We start from the raw sequence: 16448 nt of genomic DNA on the forward strand, positions 1-16448 counted from the left end.
TATGTTCTCTGACTAACACCTTCACCTTTTTTCAATCAGTCCCCACCTTTCCTTTCCCCTTATAGCTGTTGGTTTGTTCCATGATTCTATGCCTCTGGTTCTATTTTGCTCTTTTTTTTTTTCATCAATATTTCTTTTAATGCAGTTCTTGGGGTGTAAATTCTCATAGCTTTTGTCTGTAAAAGCCTTTATTTCTTCTTCATATCTAAATAATTGCTTTGCTTGATATATTATTCCTAGCTGGTGATTTTTCTCTTTCAATATTTTGAATATTTTATTCCACTCTCCCATAGCCTGTAGGATTTCTGCTAAAAAATCCAATGATAATCTAATGGGGTCTCCTTTATAGGTTACAGTCTTCCTTTTTCTGGCTGCCCTGAGAATTCTTCCTTTGTCATTATCTTTTGACAGCTTTCCTATACCATGCCTTGGAGGAGGTCGTTTTGCATTGAAATAACTAGGTATTTTGTTAGCTTCTTGGGGTCAAGGATCCACTTTTTTCATAGAGTATAGAAGTTCTCATCTCTTATTTATTTGAATAGGCTTTCTGTCCCCTTCTCACTCCCTTCTCCTCCTGGCATACTCATTATTCTTATATTGCTCTTTCTCATGGAGTCAGTTCTAGTAGCATTCTTTCACTTTTTTTACTCTCAATTCCTCTCTTCCTCCACCTGAGTCATTTCTAGATTTCTGTCTTCAAGATCACTAATTCTTCCTTCCATCTGGCCTGCTTTAGTTCCTAAACTCTCTATTCTTTATTTCATTTATTGAGTTCTTCAACTCCAGAATTTGTGTGGCTCTTTTTAATTGTTTCACCCTCTTTGGTAGAGTATTCCTTTTGTTCATTGGTTTTTGTTCCTGATCTCATTGAACTGCCTTTCTGAGTTTTCTTGTATCTTGTTGATTTTTTTCAGAACTGCAATCTTGAATTCCATGTCATTTAAATCTTAATCTTTCATGTCTTTGAGTTTATTTTCTGGAGATTTTTAAATTTTCTGTCTGAAATACCTTGCTACCTCGGTTGTTGATGATACTTCACAGCTTATTTCTCTGCCTGAGCATTTGCTGGATTGAAATATTGTTGACTTTAACTGGTTAGCAGGTTTATAAGTAAAGCTCTTTCTTTTGTATTCCAGTAGATGGTGCTGTAGCTCAATTTTGTGTTTTCTTTTATCTGCCCTACTGGGACTTCTGGGATCTCTGTGGAACAGTGTCACCTTAGCCATGGAAAATACCCCATGTTCCCCCCAAAAGGTGGGCATCCCCTCTATGATGAGGTTGCCTTGGTCTCAGGGCACCACCCGCATGGTGGGGCCTGGTGGGTGATAGTGTACCAGGTCTGTGAGTTCCTGCCAATGCTTTCCTGCAACCAGAAGCTGCCAGCCATGCAGCACTATCTGAGGCATCCCAGCTGCCTCTACCAGTTCCACCGTGATGGGTGGGGGAGGGGTAGGCAGGTGGAGCTGGGTTCAAGCAGTTGTGGCTTCGTTCTCTTTCCCCATTGGTTTTTGCCACAATGAGTACAAGCCATTCTGGCTAGAATGTTGCTTCTGCCGGCCTGCCTCCACTGCTGCTACATCTGCAGACTATGGCAGGGTGAGGAGGGATAGATTCATGCATCTATGGCTTTGTTCTTTTTTCCTCTGGTGATGGTGGCTGCTCTACTACAGCTGCCACCCTTTGCATTGCTTCTCCACCCCTATGCTCAGCCTCAGTATGTACCAGCCACTGGCTTGCCAAGTGGGGGTTGCAATGCAACCCTCTACTACCATCATGTCTGCAGGGCTGCAGCAATCACCAGACTACCTCTGCAGCTCCCATTTCTGTTCTTCCCCCATTCTGCCTCACCCACTTGCTCTGATATGCCTACCTTCAGATGTTTCAATGTGTGGATCTCTCAGATATATCTGTGTGTTGAGCAGGAAATCCTTTATTGTATTATAGTTGTCCAGCTTGTAACTTTCAGGGGAGAGACCAAGAGGTTCTCTTACACTGCCATGATGCTAATGTTACTTTCTTTTTGTGCTTTTAATGTGCAATAATCCCATTGCATTCCATTTTATGAATATACCTTTATTTAAGTAGCCAGCCCTCCATCTCATTTTAGATGTATATGTTGTGTAAAATTTTGTTATAATATTTCTGAAATGAATATTCTTATCCATACATTTGGAGTTTTTTCCCCCTTATATCAATTTCTAGAAGTGGCATTGCTGGGCCATAGTGTCTATACAGCTTTAAAGTTTTTGTATATGTCACTAAATTGTTCTCAGAAAAGTTATATCAATTTAAAATTATTCCTTCCTGGGGCAGTCAAAGACTTTGACTCAGACCTTTGGAGCTGCAATTATGTGTTTACTGCATTAATTATTTATCGACATTAACACTCAGGCTTCAACCCTGTTCCTAGGACTATTTCTGCTGATGAACTTGTGTTTGACAGTGATATCCATGGATGGAGCTAGAGGTGTTCTTTGTAGATTCACTAAGCCCTTAGAAGCAAATCACTTTGCTCTTTATAGCATACCTCACCCAACGGGCTTCACTTCCGAAGGCTCAGCATCCAAGAACAGATTTTAACTCAGGGTCCAATATATTCAGGACAATAGTAGAGTAAAAAGCAAGACAGAAAACCAGAATTTTATAATTTTCATAAATTTTTATTTAGTGACCTTAATAAGATATGTGAATAGATAGCTACTTGCATAGAAAACAAACAGAAAATAAGGTAGTGAAGTCCTCTCCTATATTTTTTGCAACCATGGAGACCTTTCATTTTCTAACTGAGCATTCTTAAATTGAAAATGAGCTGCTGAGGGACAATATAACAGATTACATACAATTCAATATACACTTGCAAAGGACTATCCATGCCTAGCATTCATGTGGTCATGAAATAAACCACCCTCGGTTTCAAATCTAGTCCTGCCATTTACTATGTCCTTGAGCATGTTCCTTCACTTACCTGAACTTCACTGTCCTTATCATCAGATATTCCAATGTCATAATGTTGCAATGAGTTTGGCGAATTAATACATTCATGCCCTCAGGAGCTGACTTGGATTTAATAGATTTTCCATGGGTTCTTCTTGCTATTGTACTTATCACTGATATTATATTGTTTATTTTCAAATTTTCTGCTTTATTATGTGTCTCTCCATGAGCACAACACATGCTGAAAATAACGCCTGGCATATAAGATGATGAGTATTTATCATTCCAGTGACCCAGCCTTGTGACCTGGAGGCCCTTGAGCACAGAGCCACCCTCTCCCCCTTATCTCACTACTTTTGATCTGTGCTTGGTTCCAGCCATCCTCCGTTACCTAAAGAATGATGGGAAGATCCACTTGGTGGTTTTCAACAACCTGCAGCTAGCTGACGGCAAGCGGCACAGGGTCCTCCTGAGACTGAGCAATTTGCAGCGAGGGCCTGGCTCTGTAGAGCTCTACGTGGACTGCACCCAAGTAGATTCCATTCACAACCTCCCCAGAGCCTTTTCTGGCCTCTCCCAGAGTCCTGAGTCCATTGAACTGAGGGCTTTCCAGAGGAAGGCCCAGGTAAGAACACACAAACCATTCTCGGAAGTGGAAAAGTGAGCTGCTGATGCTCAGAGAATGCAGAGGTGTGTGCTGAGATTATGAGTGGGTGTGGTTCTGGCTGAAAAACCATACATAGAGGGCCCATCCTCAAGGTAATCTGAAATAGAATCTGTAGGGGTGGTGCCCAGGCATCAGTATTTTTAAAAATACTGATTCTAATGTGAAGTCAAAATTGAGAACTTCTGCTTTTGATGATAAATGGAGACTGTTTGGGTACAATTATAAGGTTGTAAATAAATGACAAAAATTTAAAGGCTGTCTTTGGATGATAGGATGACATTTTTTATCTTTCTATAGTTATTTATTATTTTTAATAAAAATGTAAAAATGATTGGAAAATGCCAAGCAATAGGAACAACAGTTTTCACCAGATGTTATCAGAACATCCCTAACAAAAAGACTCCATTACCAACTTAGTTCCTTGTGCCCTTTAAAATCCCTGTTTTCTGTCTGTTTTCTGTTTTATGCTATGCTGATGGGACTTTTTTCATTATATCACTGCATCTACTATGGAAATGGCCACATGTATTTGTTTTAGGATTGCATGCTAGGAAATGCTTTGTTTCCTATAACAAACTAGCATTCTTTGTCCTTTCCATTAATTATAACTGTAATTGGTCATAGGTCCTGAAATTTAATAGGAAAGTCAGTGCCAAAATCAGTAACTATGTTCATCTGTTATGGTTCATAATATTGTCTTCTAGTCTCAATTCTCATTTTCCATTTCTACTTTATTACATGCGCTTTACAAGCTGACTGTAACTAAAAGGCAGGGTGTAAGCAATAATTTCCATTACAGCTAGGAATGCTGAGATGTTTTAGATAATTTTTTTAAAACTATGAATCTGATACTAGAATTTTATGCCTGGGAAATAGGAAGATTTTTAAGCAAAAATGACAAGACAACTAAAATACAAGGTTCATTTTTTATTTTGTTTTTGCAGATATGTATAATTTAAATAAGAGAAAAAGATTAATGAATAGAGGATATGCTAAACTTTATTTTTGAAACCCTTCTAAATAGCCAAAATAATCAGAATGAAAGAAATTGTTTCACTGACCATTTCAGAAATTAGTGTCTACCACCACATAAGTCAATATCTAAAAGCCAGGAGTCAGCCATGACAAGGTCATCAGAAACAACAGCTATTAAAATTTTCTCAAAGGTCCTAGTTGCTTAGACTATCAGCAAGAACCACAGTGCTCTTTCTTCAGCCACCTATTCATTAAGTCAGTCAGTTAGTCAACGTCAAGGCCCATTCTGGGTATTAGGGATACTGTGGTGGGCAAGAGTCATGGTCCTACCTACATCCACAGACCTTGTAGTCCAATGTCCAACACACTATCTGTTACACAGCACATGCTGAATACACCTTAACTTAGCCCATTAAAAAGTTGAATTCCCCTGAAAATTCTCAGCATACTCATTTCTAAAATAAAAATGATGGCTTTACATTGGCAGATAACATAATCTTTTTCTGTCCTATATAGATATAATAATGAATATGAGTAAAAGTTACAAAATAGAGTGGTGAGGAAATTGACTGTGTGACTAACACTGGATGACTGACACCAACCAGTGAAGTAAAAATATGAGACCAACTACCTAATAATCATAGAATATACTGTTTATTCATTCTCATAAGCCAGAAAATCAGAAACTTTTCTAAAACCTGGAGCCAGGACATCCTAAAAACAATACTCTTTAAAATTGGAATGAATAAAAATATATATTTATTACATCTAAACTCCATAAGCAAATTTCGGACAATTCTTAAGAGGATCCTCCCACAAAATAACTGTTTACCATGAAGGAAAAGCCTTTCTTCTTCTCAGAACCACCTTCATGAACTCTCAGACCAAGTTAAACACCAGCATTTTCCTCAGCTACTGGCTAAAATGTCTGCCATTGCTTCGGGGAAAAGGATAGGGCTGCCGGGCTTTAGGAAAAATGCAAGCCCACAAAATTACATAAGAATGTCAGGGTCCAAGTGTACAGGGCTACTCTGTTATGAAAGCTGTGTGACTATACAAGCACATTGGCTCTTGAATGGCATCAGCACTGTGTGGTATGAATCTGATTTTTTCCAGGACTTCTTGGAAGAGCTGAAGCTGGTGGTGAGAGGCTCGCTGTTCCAGGTGGCCAGCCTGCAAGACTGCTTCCTGCAACAGAGTGAGCCACTGGCCACCACCAGTACAGGTGTGGTCTCTTGGGCAGTTTGCATACTTTTGTCAACACAGACAAACCCCTAGGCCTCCAAATGGGTGGGGTCCCATCACCAAAAGGTGGGCTGTCCACAGCAGGCTTACAGCAGGCATCTACAGAAATCGGGCTCTTGTGCCAAAATCCAGGGCAAGGAATATTTTCATTGTGCTTTTTTATTTTATAACTCACATGAATTTTGAACTAGCCAGTGGTATCATGATTATTATTTTTTAGATGAATCACACGAAGTTGAATTCCTATACCCTAGGTTTTATCATAATAATTCTCTGTGAAATCATTGGCTTTTGAGTCACTGTAGAAATGGCTATCACTGGCTGAATGCTCCTTACCTTTTGTTGCTATAGGAGATTTTAATCGGCAGTTCTTGGGGCAAATGACACAACTAAACCAGCTACTGGGAGAGGTGAAGGACCTTCTGAGACAGCAGGTAACACCTAAGACGTGTCATCAGAAAAGCCCTGGTGTTATCGGAAGAGCCCTTTGTGTGAGCTAGCGGAGCAGGAGGCCTACAGCCCCACAGGGGTGCAGGGCTGCAGCCAGGCCCACGTAGCCTGCCACCCTGGGACTCTGATACAAAGGCTCTGCAAATGGGGACAAGCATGTGATAGACAAGCGTGTGATAAACACATCTCGGCTCCAAGCAGAGCAGGAGCCATCAAATGTTACTTTAGAACCACTTTAAGAAGTGCTTAATAGCTTGCTACACATGGATTCTTTCATTCCTGGATTATGTATCAGGTACTCCCTTTCAATCCTTTTTTTCCTCTTCCCATTTCTAAAGGTCAAGGAAACATCATTTTTGCGAAACACCATAGCTGAATGCCAGGCTTGCGGTAAGTGCTCTTCTAGTAACTGGCTCATTCTGAGTTGGACGGGCAGTTGCAGACTGATGATGGGCCTAGGGTGAGGCTACATTGGCTGCAAATCCAGGAAGTTTGGCACAGAGATGGAGGAAAGAGAAGTTCATTGAAAAACCAAATATTATTTTGTATCAGCAATGTTATCCTGGGGGTGAATAATAAGCCTGTTGTTTTCCTTCTAGGTCCTCTCGGCTTGCAGTCTTCTACCCCAAGCACACTGGTGCCCCCGGCACCGCCCGCACCCCCAGCACCCCCAGTGCGCCAGTGTGACTCCAATCCTTGTTTCCGCGGAGTCCGATGTACCAACACCAAAGATGGCTTTAAGTGTGGGCCCTGCCCAGAGGGCTACACAGGAAATGGGATCACGTGTTCCGATATTGATGAGGTAAAAGTTCAGCTGGACAGGGTAGGGGCTCCCTAAATATCTTGCACACCCTACTGCTTATGGGAAAGAAGCCAGGCCGATGACTGAGGGATGACTTGCGTTGTCCTCCAGGCTACTTAAAAACTGCTTCCTGATGGGTCCTTAGAGCCTAGGAGGCACCGCGAGTAGCGGGAGGAGGAGGCACGACACACGGGGTGGCTGTGTTCATAATACATCATACTCGTCCACTCATCCACATTGCTGCACTGCTGAGATTTCGGTTTTATACTCGGACATTGGTTGTTTCTCTTAAGTAGTCTGTGTTATCATTTTGATTTTTCCACACTTTTGCAAATGTGGGAGGGGGAGATCTGGGTAAGGTTGCAACTGATTTCTTAAAGCTTCCTTTAAGCAGAGGGGGAATCTCAAACCAACAAGACCTGTTGACAAGGCCCCATAACCTGTGAGTAACCGAAAGGGCCCAGGTGTGGAGCCAGAAAGACACATACAGCAAATATAGGCTGGTTGGATGGCTGCCCAAGCCTCTGAAGTAGACGGTTTCAAGACCATAACTAGCCAGTCACTAGTGCAGTCCCAAAGTAGTGTCCATAGTGGGCAGCAAGGCTGCCATCAGAATGTGCCTTTCCCCTCCCACCTGGCCATAGGAAGATTGGAAGGAGAAGTGGAAGACGTGAGGTGCTTACAAGGATCTTAAACACACACACACGGCTACACACACACACACACACACACACACACACACGGCTACACACACACACACACACACACACACACACACACACGGCTCTGGCAGGTTCATGGTAGCTCTCCACTCATTACCTCCCCAGGTACTAAGCAATTAAGATGGTCTCTAGTAATCCCTCAATTGCAGAAACTTCTGTACACATTTCACAAAACTGCATCTGGTTTTTATCTGTGAGCTGGAATTTTCCTCCTTTTGAAGGGGCCAGAAGTGGTTGTGTTTTTTGCATTAGTTGAAGTGGTTAAAAAAAAAAAATTGGACCCAATCCCCTCCACTCCAGGGGCCTTGAAACTGCCACGGACTTGGTAGGGTGCAGAGACAGGCACAGACCCTGATGGATCACATCTAACTGAAGAAACAACTGCCCTAGCTTTGTCTTTTCAAGGTCTTTTCTTTTGAGTAGTTGGTTCAGTAATGCCTTTGGGCTCATTTAACAGAGTCGTCAAGTGGTCCAAGAGTTCCTTCCTTTGATAGAGATTTCTAAATTCCAAGTTAGAATATCAGGGAATTGACATGGGGCGGTGCAGTGATTAACATGAAAGACCCTTCCCAGTTGGCTGCACCATTGCTCTGTAATGCAGCAAAGCTACTCCAGATTGCATGGGGCGGTGTTCCTTGGGTAGCTATGAAATTGGAAGCCTTTATTTCCTTTTACCATTCTGGCTCCCAAAAATGGATAGTTAAATGAATAAACAAGTATGTGCAGATAGGTAAATGAAAGTTTGAGAGTGTTTTCTCCATGTGATTAATGACTTCGATTTTTTTTTTTTTTCTCTCCAGTGCAAGTACCACCCCTGCTACCCGGGTGTGCGCTGTGTGAACTTCGCTGCAGGCTTCAGATGTGATGCCTGCCCAGTGGGCTTTACAGGGCCTATGGTGCACGGTGTTGGGATCGGTTTTGCCACATCAAATAAACAAGTGAGCTGAAGTTATGGTCTTTATTTATGTTTACTTTAAATGCCAAAAGAAAAACTCAGGTTGGTTCCCACCTTTCTGTACAACCCTTTACCTTCTTGAGCAGAAAATGTCATGGCGCCAGTGAGCAAATTAGGATGTTTTCCAACTCATTTCTGAATGTATGTGTTCATAAAGTTTAGAAGGGAAGAAGCTCTTAAATTGGATAACAGAGTCTTACTAGAAAAACAGTGAATAGGGTAACACATGATTTCAGGCGTATTTTGTTGGTAGCCACTGAATGTTTGGTCCTGCAGAATAACTTGAAAATCAGGGAAACGAATAAAAGCTTCAAAAAATTAGGTCACTTTCATAGTCATTGTTGATGATCAGAAGCTGTTTTAGAGGTGAGGGGGTTTCAAGAGCAGCAATAATCCCCCAAGGAAACCCTCGCTTCTTATATAAGCTGTAAATTGTCATAAAGCACTTGGGCACTTTGTGACAGTCTTCATTTATTTCCAGATGTTCTACTGTATCCTGATCATTACCTAACTGACTGACTGTAAAATTCTTTGTGATGTCTTTAGCTCTTAGAAATGCTTGGTCTATAAATATATTTTCCTACCTTAGGGAAATTATTAGCTTTAAAGAAGGGCAGGGCTCATTATATCCTAGTTGCCTATCAAAGAACCCTAGAGGGCATGATTTTTTAGACCAGAGGAAGGAGGCAAGCTAGACAGATAGGAGTGACAAGAAGCCATTAGAGTAATGGCCCAACATTTTCCTTCCTCTCCTCTAAAGACAAAATTTCCAGGACTAAGCCAAGGAAAACAGGCAAAATGAAATAGAAGACGCTTTATGTAAGCTATTAAGGAGCACATCCCAGTGGATTTTCAGCAATATGGTAGATTGAACTGAGGTAGAAAGGAGTCGCCTTGATGAAATTTAAAAGCAATTTTAATGCATCACCAATATCAAAAGAGATGAAAAGAAAAGAGGACAAAGAGGGAAGGCAAAACCAGAGCTGTGGGTGGAAGCTGATGCCACAGCAGCTCATGAGAGAAGGGAGTTGGGTGTAGGTCCCAGGGGTGGAAAGCTGGGTTGTTAGCACCTACGTGGGTACAGCAGATGTAGCCTTGGACCTGCAGAAAGATCTAACACCCCTGCATAAAGCCAGGAGCCTCAAAGAGCTACCTTTCCCATTACAAGGAGATGAGAAAACTTGACTAGCCCCAAAATTCAACAAGGAAGCTTAATGTCGGTTTTGGGACAAGGTTAACAAAAATGAAAATTGCCCACAAAAAATGAAAGCTCCAAGCTTATACCACATAGAGTTGTGAGCTTCAAATCTGTGTTACATATATAATGCAGATATACAAGCCAAAAAATAACATGAAAACCAGCTCTGGAGTAATAAAACCCCCAGGGCCCTGGCTAAGGCCAAAGCCACACTGCTGGGTAAGAAAAACTCCAAACTTAGAGCCAGTGGAATGCCCACAGGCAAAGGCAGGGCCACTAAGGATATGTTTATAAACAAAAATGGCAATTTATATGAAGAGGCTACCATGCAGAAACATGATGAATGTAAGTTCAAAAGGATAAAGAAAAAAAGGAAGGAATAGAAATCATAATTAAAGAATAGAGACATGGGCAGGTGAGATGGAACAGGCATGTTGAGAAATAGCCAAGTAAATTTTTTTCAATAAAAATATCATCATTGGCATTAAAAACATAATAGATAAGTAATACAGCTTACAAGGAGTTTATAGGTTGAGACATGGAACTGACAGAATCATCCAGAATGCAGCACAGAGAAGTAAAGATATGGAAAATACAAACAAGAGGTTAAAAGTCAACAGCAGAGATTAAAGAGAAAGTTCAATATTTGTTTAATTGTAGTTCCAAAGAAAGAGTAGAAGGAATAGGAGCAGAGGGAAGCTGAGAATTTTCCAGAATTGCAGAAAAATAGGAACTCTCAGGTAGAAGTACATTGTGTCCCAAGTAGGATAAAAAAGAACCTACCTCACTAAAAAGATTGTGGAACAGATTAATCATGCAAGTTGTCTCTTCTGAACCACCTTGAAGACCAAGTAGGCAACTATCACTTGACATTAGGTTAAGTACAGACTGATATAAATACAGGGAGTTGGGGAAAATGATGCCCCGATTACCATTTGCCTGAAAATTTCCTGTCCTCACTTCACATAACAATGTCAAAACACAGCAAAATTTATTTGCATTTGTACTTCAACAGTGTCTCTTTAAATCTTTCTGCACTAGGTCTGCAATGATATTGATGAATGTCGAAATGGAGCGTGTGTTCCCAATTCTATCTGCACTAACACTTTGGTAAGTATATTTCATGGTTGACGCGATCAAAGCAGACCACTTATTAAACCCAAGTGTATGTTTATAAATCATAACCCCAAAATACATATAGAACATGTGGGCATAATTTATTTGATTGGCAAATGGGGATAAAAGTTTGTGCTAAAAAGCAGTTTTTAATATATGAGTAATGTTGATAAGAATAATTTTTTTTAATTTCCAAACTTGTTTTTTTATCTTCTATCAAAGTTGCAGTGTTGGGCTTTTAGATACATATTAATGACTAAAATATTATCATTTTTGTATTTTAAAAATATGAAGAGTGTCTTAGTTTATTCTCAGTATTCCAGAATGTGAATTTTACTGGTGATGACACAATTCCCAAATGGCATTCATCATGTCCATGGAACTTTTTTTTTTTTTTTTTTTTTTTTTAAAGTAAGCAAAGGATTTTTAATGAGCTGACAAATCGGGCAGACCCTGAGCTGGTCTCTTAACACGCTCCAACCTACAATGGAGTCTAAACGCTGGGTTTTTATACTGGTGGAGTCCCTTTCTTTCTTCTTTGGCGGGAAACAGCCTTAGGAAGAGGAGGGACTGGGCAGGACTGCAGGAAAAGTCTTGACAGTAACAGGAACAGAAATTCGCAAGGCTATAAGGTTATCTCCTGCGGCAGCATAGCTCTCCAATCAGGGATGAATTCTTTGCGAAGCAATTTATTTTCAAAGGGCTAGATATCCTGTAAAGTGTAACTTTCACAAATGTATAAACAAGACACAAGCAAGCAAATGGAAGGTGATAGAGGCTGAGATACTTTTAGCTTGTAAATCACTGATTGCTATACCACTTCTCCCTACATTCCTCTTTCCAACGCCTTTTAGCAAGTCCTTGCTACTTCTTACAAAGAACATTTAAAGCCCTTACATAATTACATATTTAGAAAACCTCTGTGACCTTTTACGAAGAATATTTGGTGCCCAAAAAGTAAGGCTCTGTTTCTGTGTTTATCCCTTTCCACAGACCCGACACATGTATGGCATCTCGCCACTGTGTGTCCCCTGGTACAAGATGAGGGTACTGTTCTGGCTAAAGGCCTAGCCTCAGTCCTCGCATGTGAACGGCTTCTCCTCGCTGTGCGTCCTCTGGTGCAGGATGAGGTTGTTTCCTCCTAAAGACCTTTGCACAGTTCTCACATGTGTATGGCTTCTCCCTAGTGTGAGTCCTCTGGTGAACAATGAGGTTTCCATGCTGGCTGAAGGCCTTGCCACAGTCCCCGCATGTGTATGGCTTCTCACCAGTGTGAGTTCTCTGGTGAACAATTAGGTTTCCGTTCTGGCTGAAGGCCTTGCCACAGTCCCCACATGTGTATGGCTTTTCCCCAGTATGCATCCTGTGGTGCAGGATGAGACTCGCACTCTGCCGGAAGGCCTTACCACAGTCCCCACAAGTGTATGGCTTTTCCCCAGTGTGCAACCTCTGGTGCACGATGAGACTCCCACTATGCCTGAAAGCCTTGCCACAGTCCCCACATGTGTACGGTTTTTCCCCGGTGTGCACGCGATGGTGGGCTGTGAGGCCCCACAGTGAGGGGAATTTCTTTGGAGAGGTGGTGCATGAAAAGGACTTCTCCCTGCTGTGTGTCCTCTGGTGCAGGATGAGATTCCCATTCCGCCGGAAGGCCTTGCCACAGTCCTCACATGTGTACGGCTTCTCCCTAGTGTGGGTCCTCAGGTGCGGGGTGAGGTTCTCCTTCCGGCTGAAGGACTTGCCACATTCCTCGCATGTGTAGGGCTTCTCCCCGGTGTGTATCCTGTGGTGCAGGATGAGTGCCTGCTTCCGGCTGAAGGCCTTGCCACAGTCCTCGCATGTGTACGGCTTCTCCCCAGTGTGCGTCATCTGGTGCCGGATGAGGTTCTGCTTCCTGCTGAAGGCCTTGCCACAGTCCTCACAAGTGTACGGCTTCTCCCCGGTGTGCATCCTCTGGTGCAGGATGAGGTTCTCCTTCTTGCGGAAGGCCTTGCCACAGTCCCCGCATGTGTACAGCTTCTCCACACTGTACCTCCGATAGTGCAGCATGAGGTTCTGCTTCTTGCTGAAGGCCATGCCACAGTCCTCACATGTGTACAGCTTCCCGCCAGTGTGAGTCCTCTGGTGAACAATGAGGTTCCCGTTCTGCCTGAAGGCCTTACCACAGTCCCCACAAGTGTATGGCTTTTCCCCAGTGTGCGTCCTCTGGTGTACGATGAGACCCCAACTATGCTGGAAGGCCTTGCCACAGTCCTCACATGTGTATGGCTTCTCCCCAGTGTGAATCATCTGGTGAACAATGAGGTTACCGTTCTGCCTGAAGGCCTTGCCACAGTCCCCGCATGTGTATGGCTTCTCACCAGTGTGAGTTCTCTGGTGAACAATTAGGTTTCCGTTCTGGCTGAAGGCCTTGCCACAGTCCCCACATGTGTATGGCTTTTCCCCAGTGTGCATCCTCTGGTGCAGGATGAGACTCGCACTATGCCTGAAGACCTTGCCACAGTCCCTGCATGTGTACGGCTTTTCCCCGGTGTGCACGCGATGGTGGGCTGTGAGTCCCCACAGTGAGGGGAATTTCTTTGAAGAGCTGGTGCATGAAAAGGACTTCTCCCTGCTTTGAAGTCTTTGGTGGATCCTCAGGAATGAGTTATAGCCAAAAGCCTTGCCGCAGTCCCCACACACAAAGGGCTTCGTCACTGTGAGGGCTTTGGAAGAGGAACTGAAGCTTGAAGCACGTTGAGTTCTTCCTAGGCATGGCGGATGGGTGCGTCCCTGCTCCTCTCCATCCGTCAGATCCAGCGAGACCAGGTTCCAGTAGATCTCCATCATCACGTCTCTGTACAGGTCCTTCTGCGCAGGCTTCAGCTGCTGCCACTCCTCCTGGGTGAAGTCCACCAACACGTCACTGAACACCACCAAGCCCTGGGCCTTCTGAGTTAGTAGCTGGATGGCCATCCTTCCAGTGCCCATTGTGACGAGGGGACGGGCAGGCGGGTAGTATTTTCGATGGGTGGGCAAGAGCGTCCATGGAACTTTTGAAAGCATTTATATTAAATTAAAATGCTTAGGACTTAGGGGGTCTAAAATTTAAATCTTCAGATATGGGTTTTATTTCTGAAAGTTCCCATCAGCTGCTTCCAAGATGATCAGTGTAGTGCAGTAAGTAGATTGTCAGCGAAAGAAAAGAACTGCCGATTCCATGTATGACTGCTCCTAACTTACTATTTGTCCCTGGGAAAGTTATTTAATCTGTAGGTTTCTGGTTTCCTCGCATGTAAAAGCATCTTAGAAATACAATCACTGATCTTAATCCTCACAGCCACCCTGTCAGTAGGCACTATTGTCATCCCCGTTTTACAGCTGAAGACACTGAAGCACAGCAAGGTTAGGTAATTAGGCTGAGGCCACACATGTCACAAGACTTCAGGCATGGCTGCAGACCCTGTGGTCTTATCCACACGCTCTGCTGCCTAAGAACAGACTGTCTAGACTTAGCTTTTTACCAGAGCTCAACTAGTCTACACAAATAGATTTGGCGGGCATTGACATACAGGTAATAACTAAAGCCACCCAGGGAGAAATAAACAGTGGAACTATCTAGAAAGTAGCACCCTGAAGAACCTCAAAAAATAAAGAAGTGGGCAAAGAAAGAAGAGCAGAAGCCAAGGAGAAAAGTGACCAAATGGAGCAGTCCAACGAGTCTGCCGGATCAAGAAAGAGCATTGAAGAGCATCCTTTAAAGTTGGCAATTCAGAATTGTTAGTGACTAAAACCTTGGAATTGTATACTTTATGTGGGTCTCTTTCATAATATGAAAATTTTACCTCAATAAAGCTGTTAAAACAAAATGTCGTACCTAGCAGTAGAAGGACCATCACAATGGAGCTGACAGCATTTGCAGGTTTCCACCACAGCAGCCCACCTCATCAAGAATTGTCAGTGCAAGGCCGCCAGTATTTCTCTGTGCCCTGTTCCTTTGTCACTCAATTGTCTAAAAAAAAAAGCCACCAAAGGAACAGTAAAAGGAAAAAATCTGACTTGTGTTTTAATCAAACCATCTCCTTGTCTCAGAGTAAATTCTTTAACTTCCCTGCCCAGGACTTCATGGAAACTTCCGGTGCTTTCCCCTTCTGCCCCCCCCCCCCCCAGCAGAGTGGCATGTCAGAGTGATAGGCCACCATCTAGCCATCTGCCTCCAGTTCTTCTATTCTTTCATGCCTGCATGCCGTGCTGCAGCTTCCAATCTGGTGGCGTCTTTCCCAACATCCACACCATCCTATAAAACATACATGTAAACAGAGAGACAGGCATGGATCTCACTTAATCCTGGCATCACGTCAAAGGAAACAGTCACAGCACCTTTGCTCACACTTCTGAGCTCCTGGCTTAATGTCTTGTCTTTGCTTTTACAGGGATCTTATCGCTGTGGGCCTTGCAAACCCGGGTACACTGGTGATCAGACAAGGGGATGCAAGACTGAAAGAAACTGCAGAAACCCGGAACTGAATCCTTGCAGTGTGAACGCGCAGTGCATCGAAGAGAGGCAGGGCGATGTGACCTGCGTGGTGAGCTGCTGTACCGTTTTACCTGCCTCCATTTTAAAACCATTCTGGTTTCTACTTGTTTCAGCATTAAAGTACTAAAAAGTGAAAATATTTCAGTCAAGGTAAACACAGAATGTAATAGTAAGAGGGTCAGCTCGATTTGTGGGAAGCAATCAGAAGTCTAACCGGCAGCTGCCTCTTCTCTCCCGATTCACCGTGGGTTGACACTGTCACCTTGGGCCACTCGGTGGTGGAGCCCCAGCTCCAAGCTCGCTCTGTGGAAGGCAGGAGAGAAGTGAGCAGCCGGAGGTGAAGGAGCCTCCTTCCTTCCCTTCAATCTCTGTGCTAGTGATTTGCATGACTTATTAGCATACTGCAGTCATTTCTAACTGTCCTCACCCTTAAGCCATTCAGTTTCAAAACCTGGCCCCAGGACGTGGGTCACCGTGGAGAGGTGGTAGGCTGTTGTAACCCCCTCAGAGAGAAACCCCCTGTCCCCCACACATTCTCTGTGTTTCCTTCTACCCACGTTCCAAAATAGCCACTCTTCTTCCTGTGCCTTTCCCCACGCTGGAGCCTACCTGGAGAGGAGGAAGCCGGGAAGAGAGCAGGGCAGTCTTGGCCTGGCCTGAGTCTCATGCCAGGCTGGTATACTGGGCCCTGGTGAGGAAGAAGGCTTATTCCTGCCATCCACTCCCAATCTCAGGCTCCACAATCCTGGGGGATGCTAGGCACTGATAACTCAGCCACTTTCAGCTGCTCACCTCACCTCCTCCTCGCTTTCCAGTGAGCCAGGCCCTGGCAGGGGACCCTCAGAGTCCAAGATTCACAGGTTCATGG

The 16448-nt window shown here is 43.4% G+C and overlaps 2 protein-coding genes across 2 annotated transcripts in view; one reads left to right on the forward strand and one right to left on the reverse strand.

Moving 5' to 3' along the window:
• THBS4 (thrombospondin 4) overlaps positions 1-16448 on the forward strand; it is a 72691-nt gene that overhangs the window by 36657 nt on the left and 19586 nt on the right. Inside the window, exons 3-10 of the mRNA XM_090276421.1 lie at positions 3312-3559; positions 5693-5801; positions 6173-6255; positions 6610-6661; positions 6871-7073; positions 8596-8733; positions 10990-11058; positions 15477-15629. Of these exons, the coding sequence (XP_090132547.1) occupies positions 3312-3559; positions 5693-5801; positions 6173-6255; positions 6610-6661; positions 6871-7073; positions 8596-8733; positions 10990-11058; positions 15477-15629 (1055 nt within the window). The remainder of the gene's footprint in view (positions 1-3311; positions 3560-5692; positions 5802-6172; positions 6256-6609; positions 6662-6870; positions 7074-8595; positions 8734-10989; positions 11059-15476; positions 15630-16448) is intronic.
• LOC150008600 (uncharacterized) lies at positions 11988-14066 on the reverse strand. The gene has a single exon (XM_090276422.1). The coding sequence runs from the start codon at positions 14032-14034 to the stop codon at positions 12124-12126; it is 1911 nt and encodes a 636-aa protein (XP_090132548.1). The 5' UTR covers positions 14035-14066; the 3' UTR covers positions 11988-12123.

Source organism: Furipterus horrens, unplaced genomic scaffold (assembly GCF_987537825.1).
Source record: "Furipterus horrens unplaced genomic scaffold, mFurHor1.1.pri manual_scaffold_5, whole genome shotgun sequence".
Lineage (NCBI taxonomy): Eukaryota > Metazoa > Chordata > Mammalia > Chiroptera > Furipteridae > Furipterus > Furipterus horrens.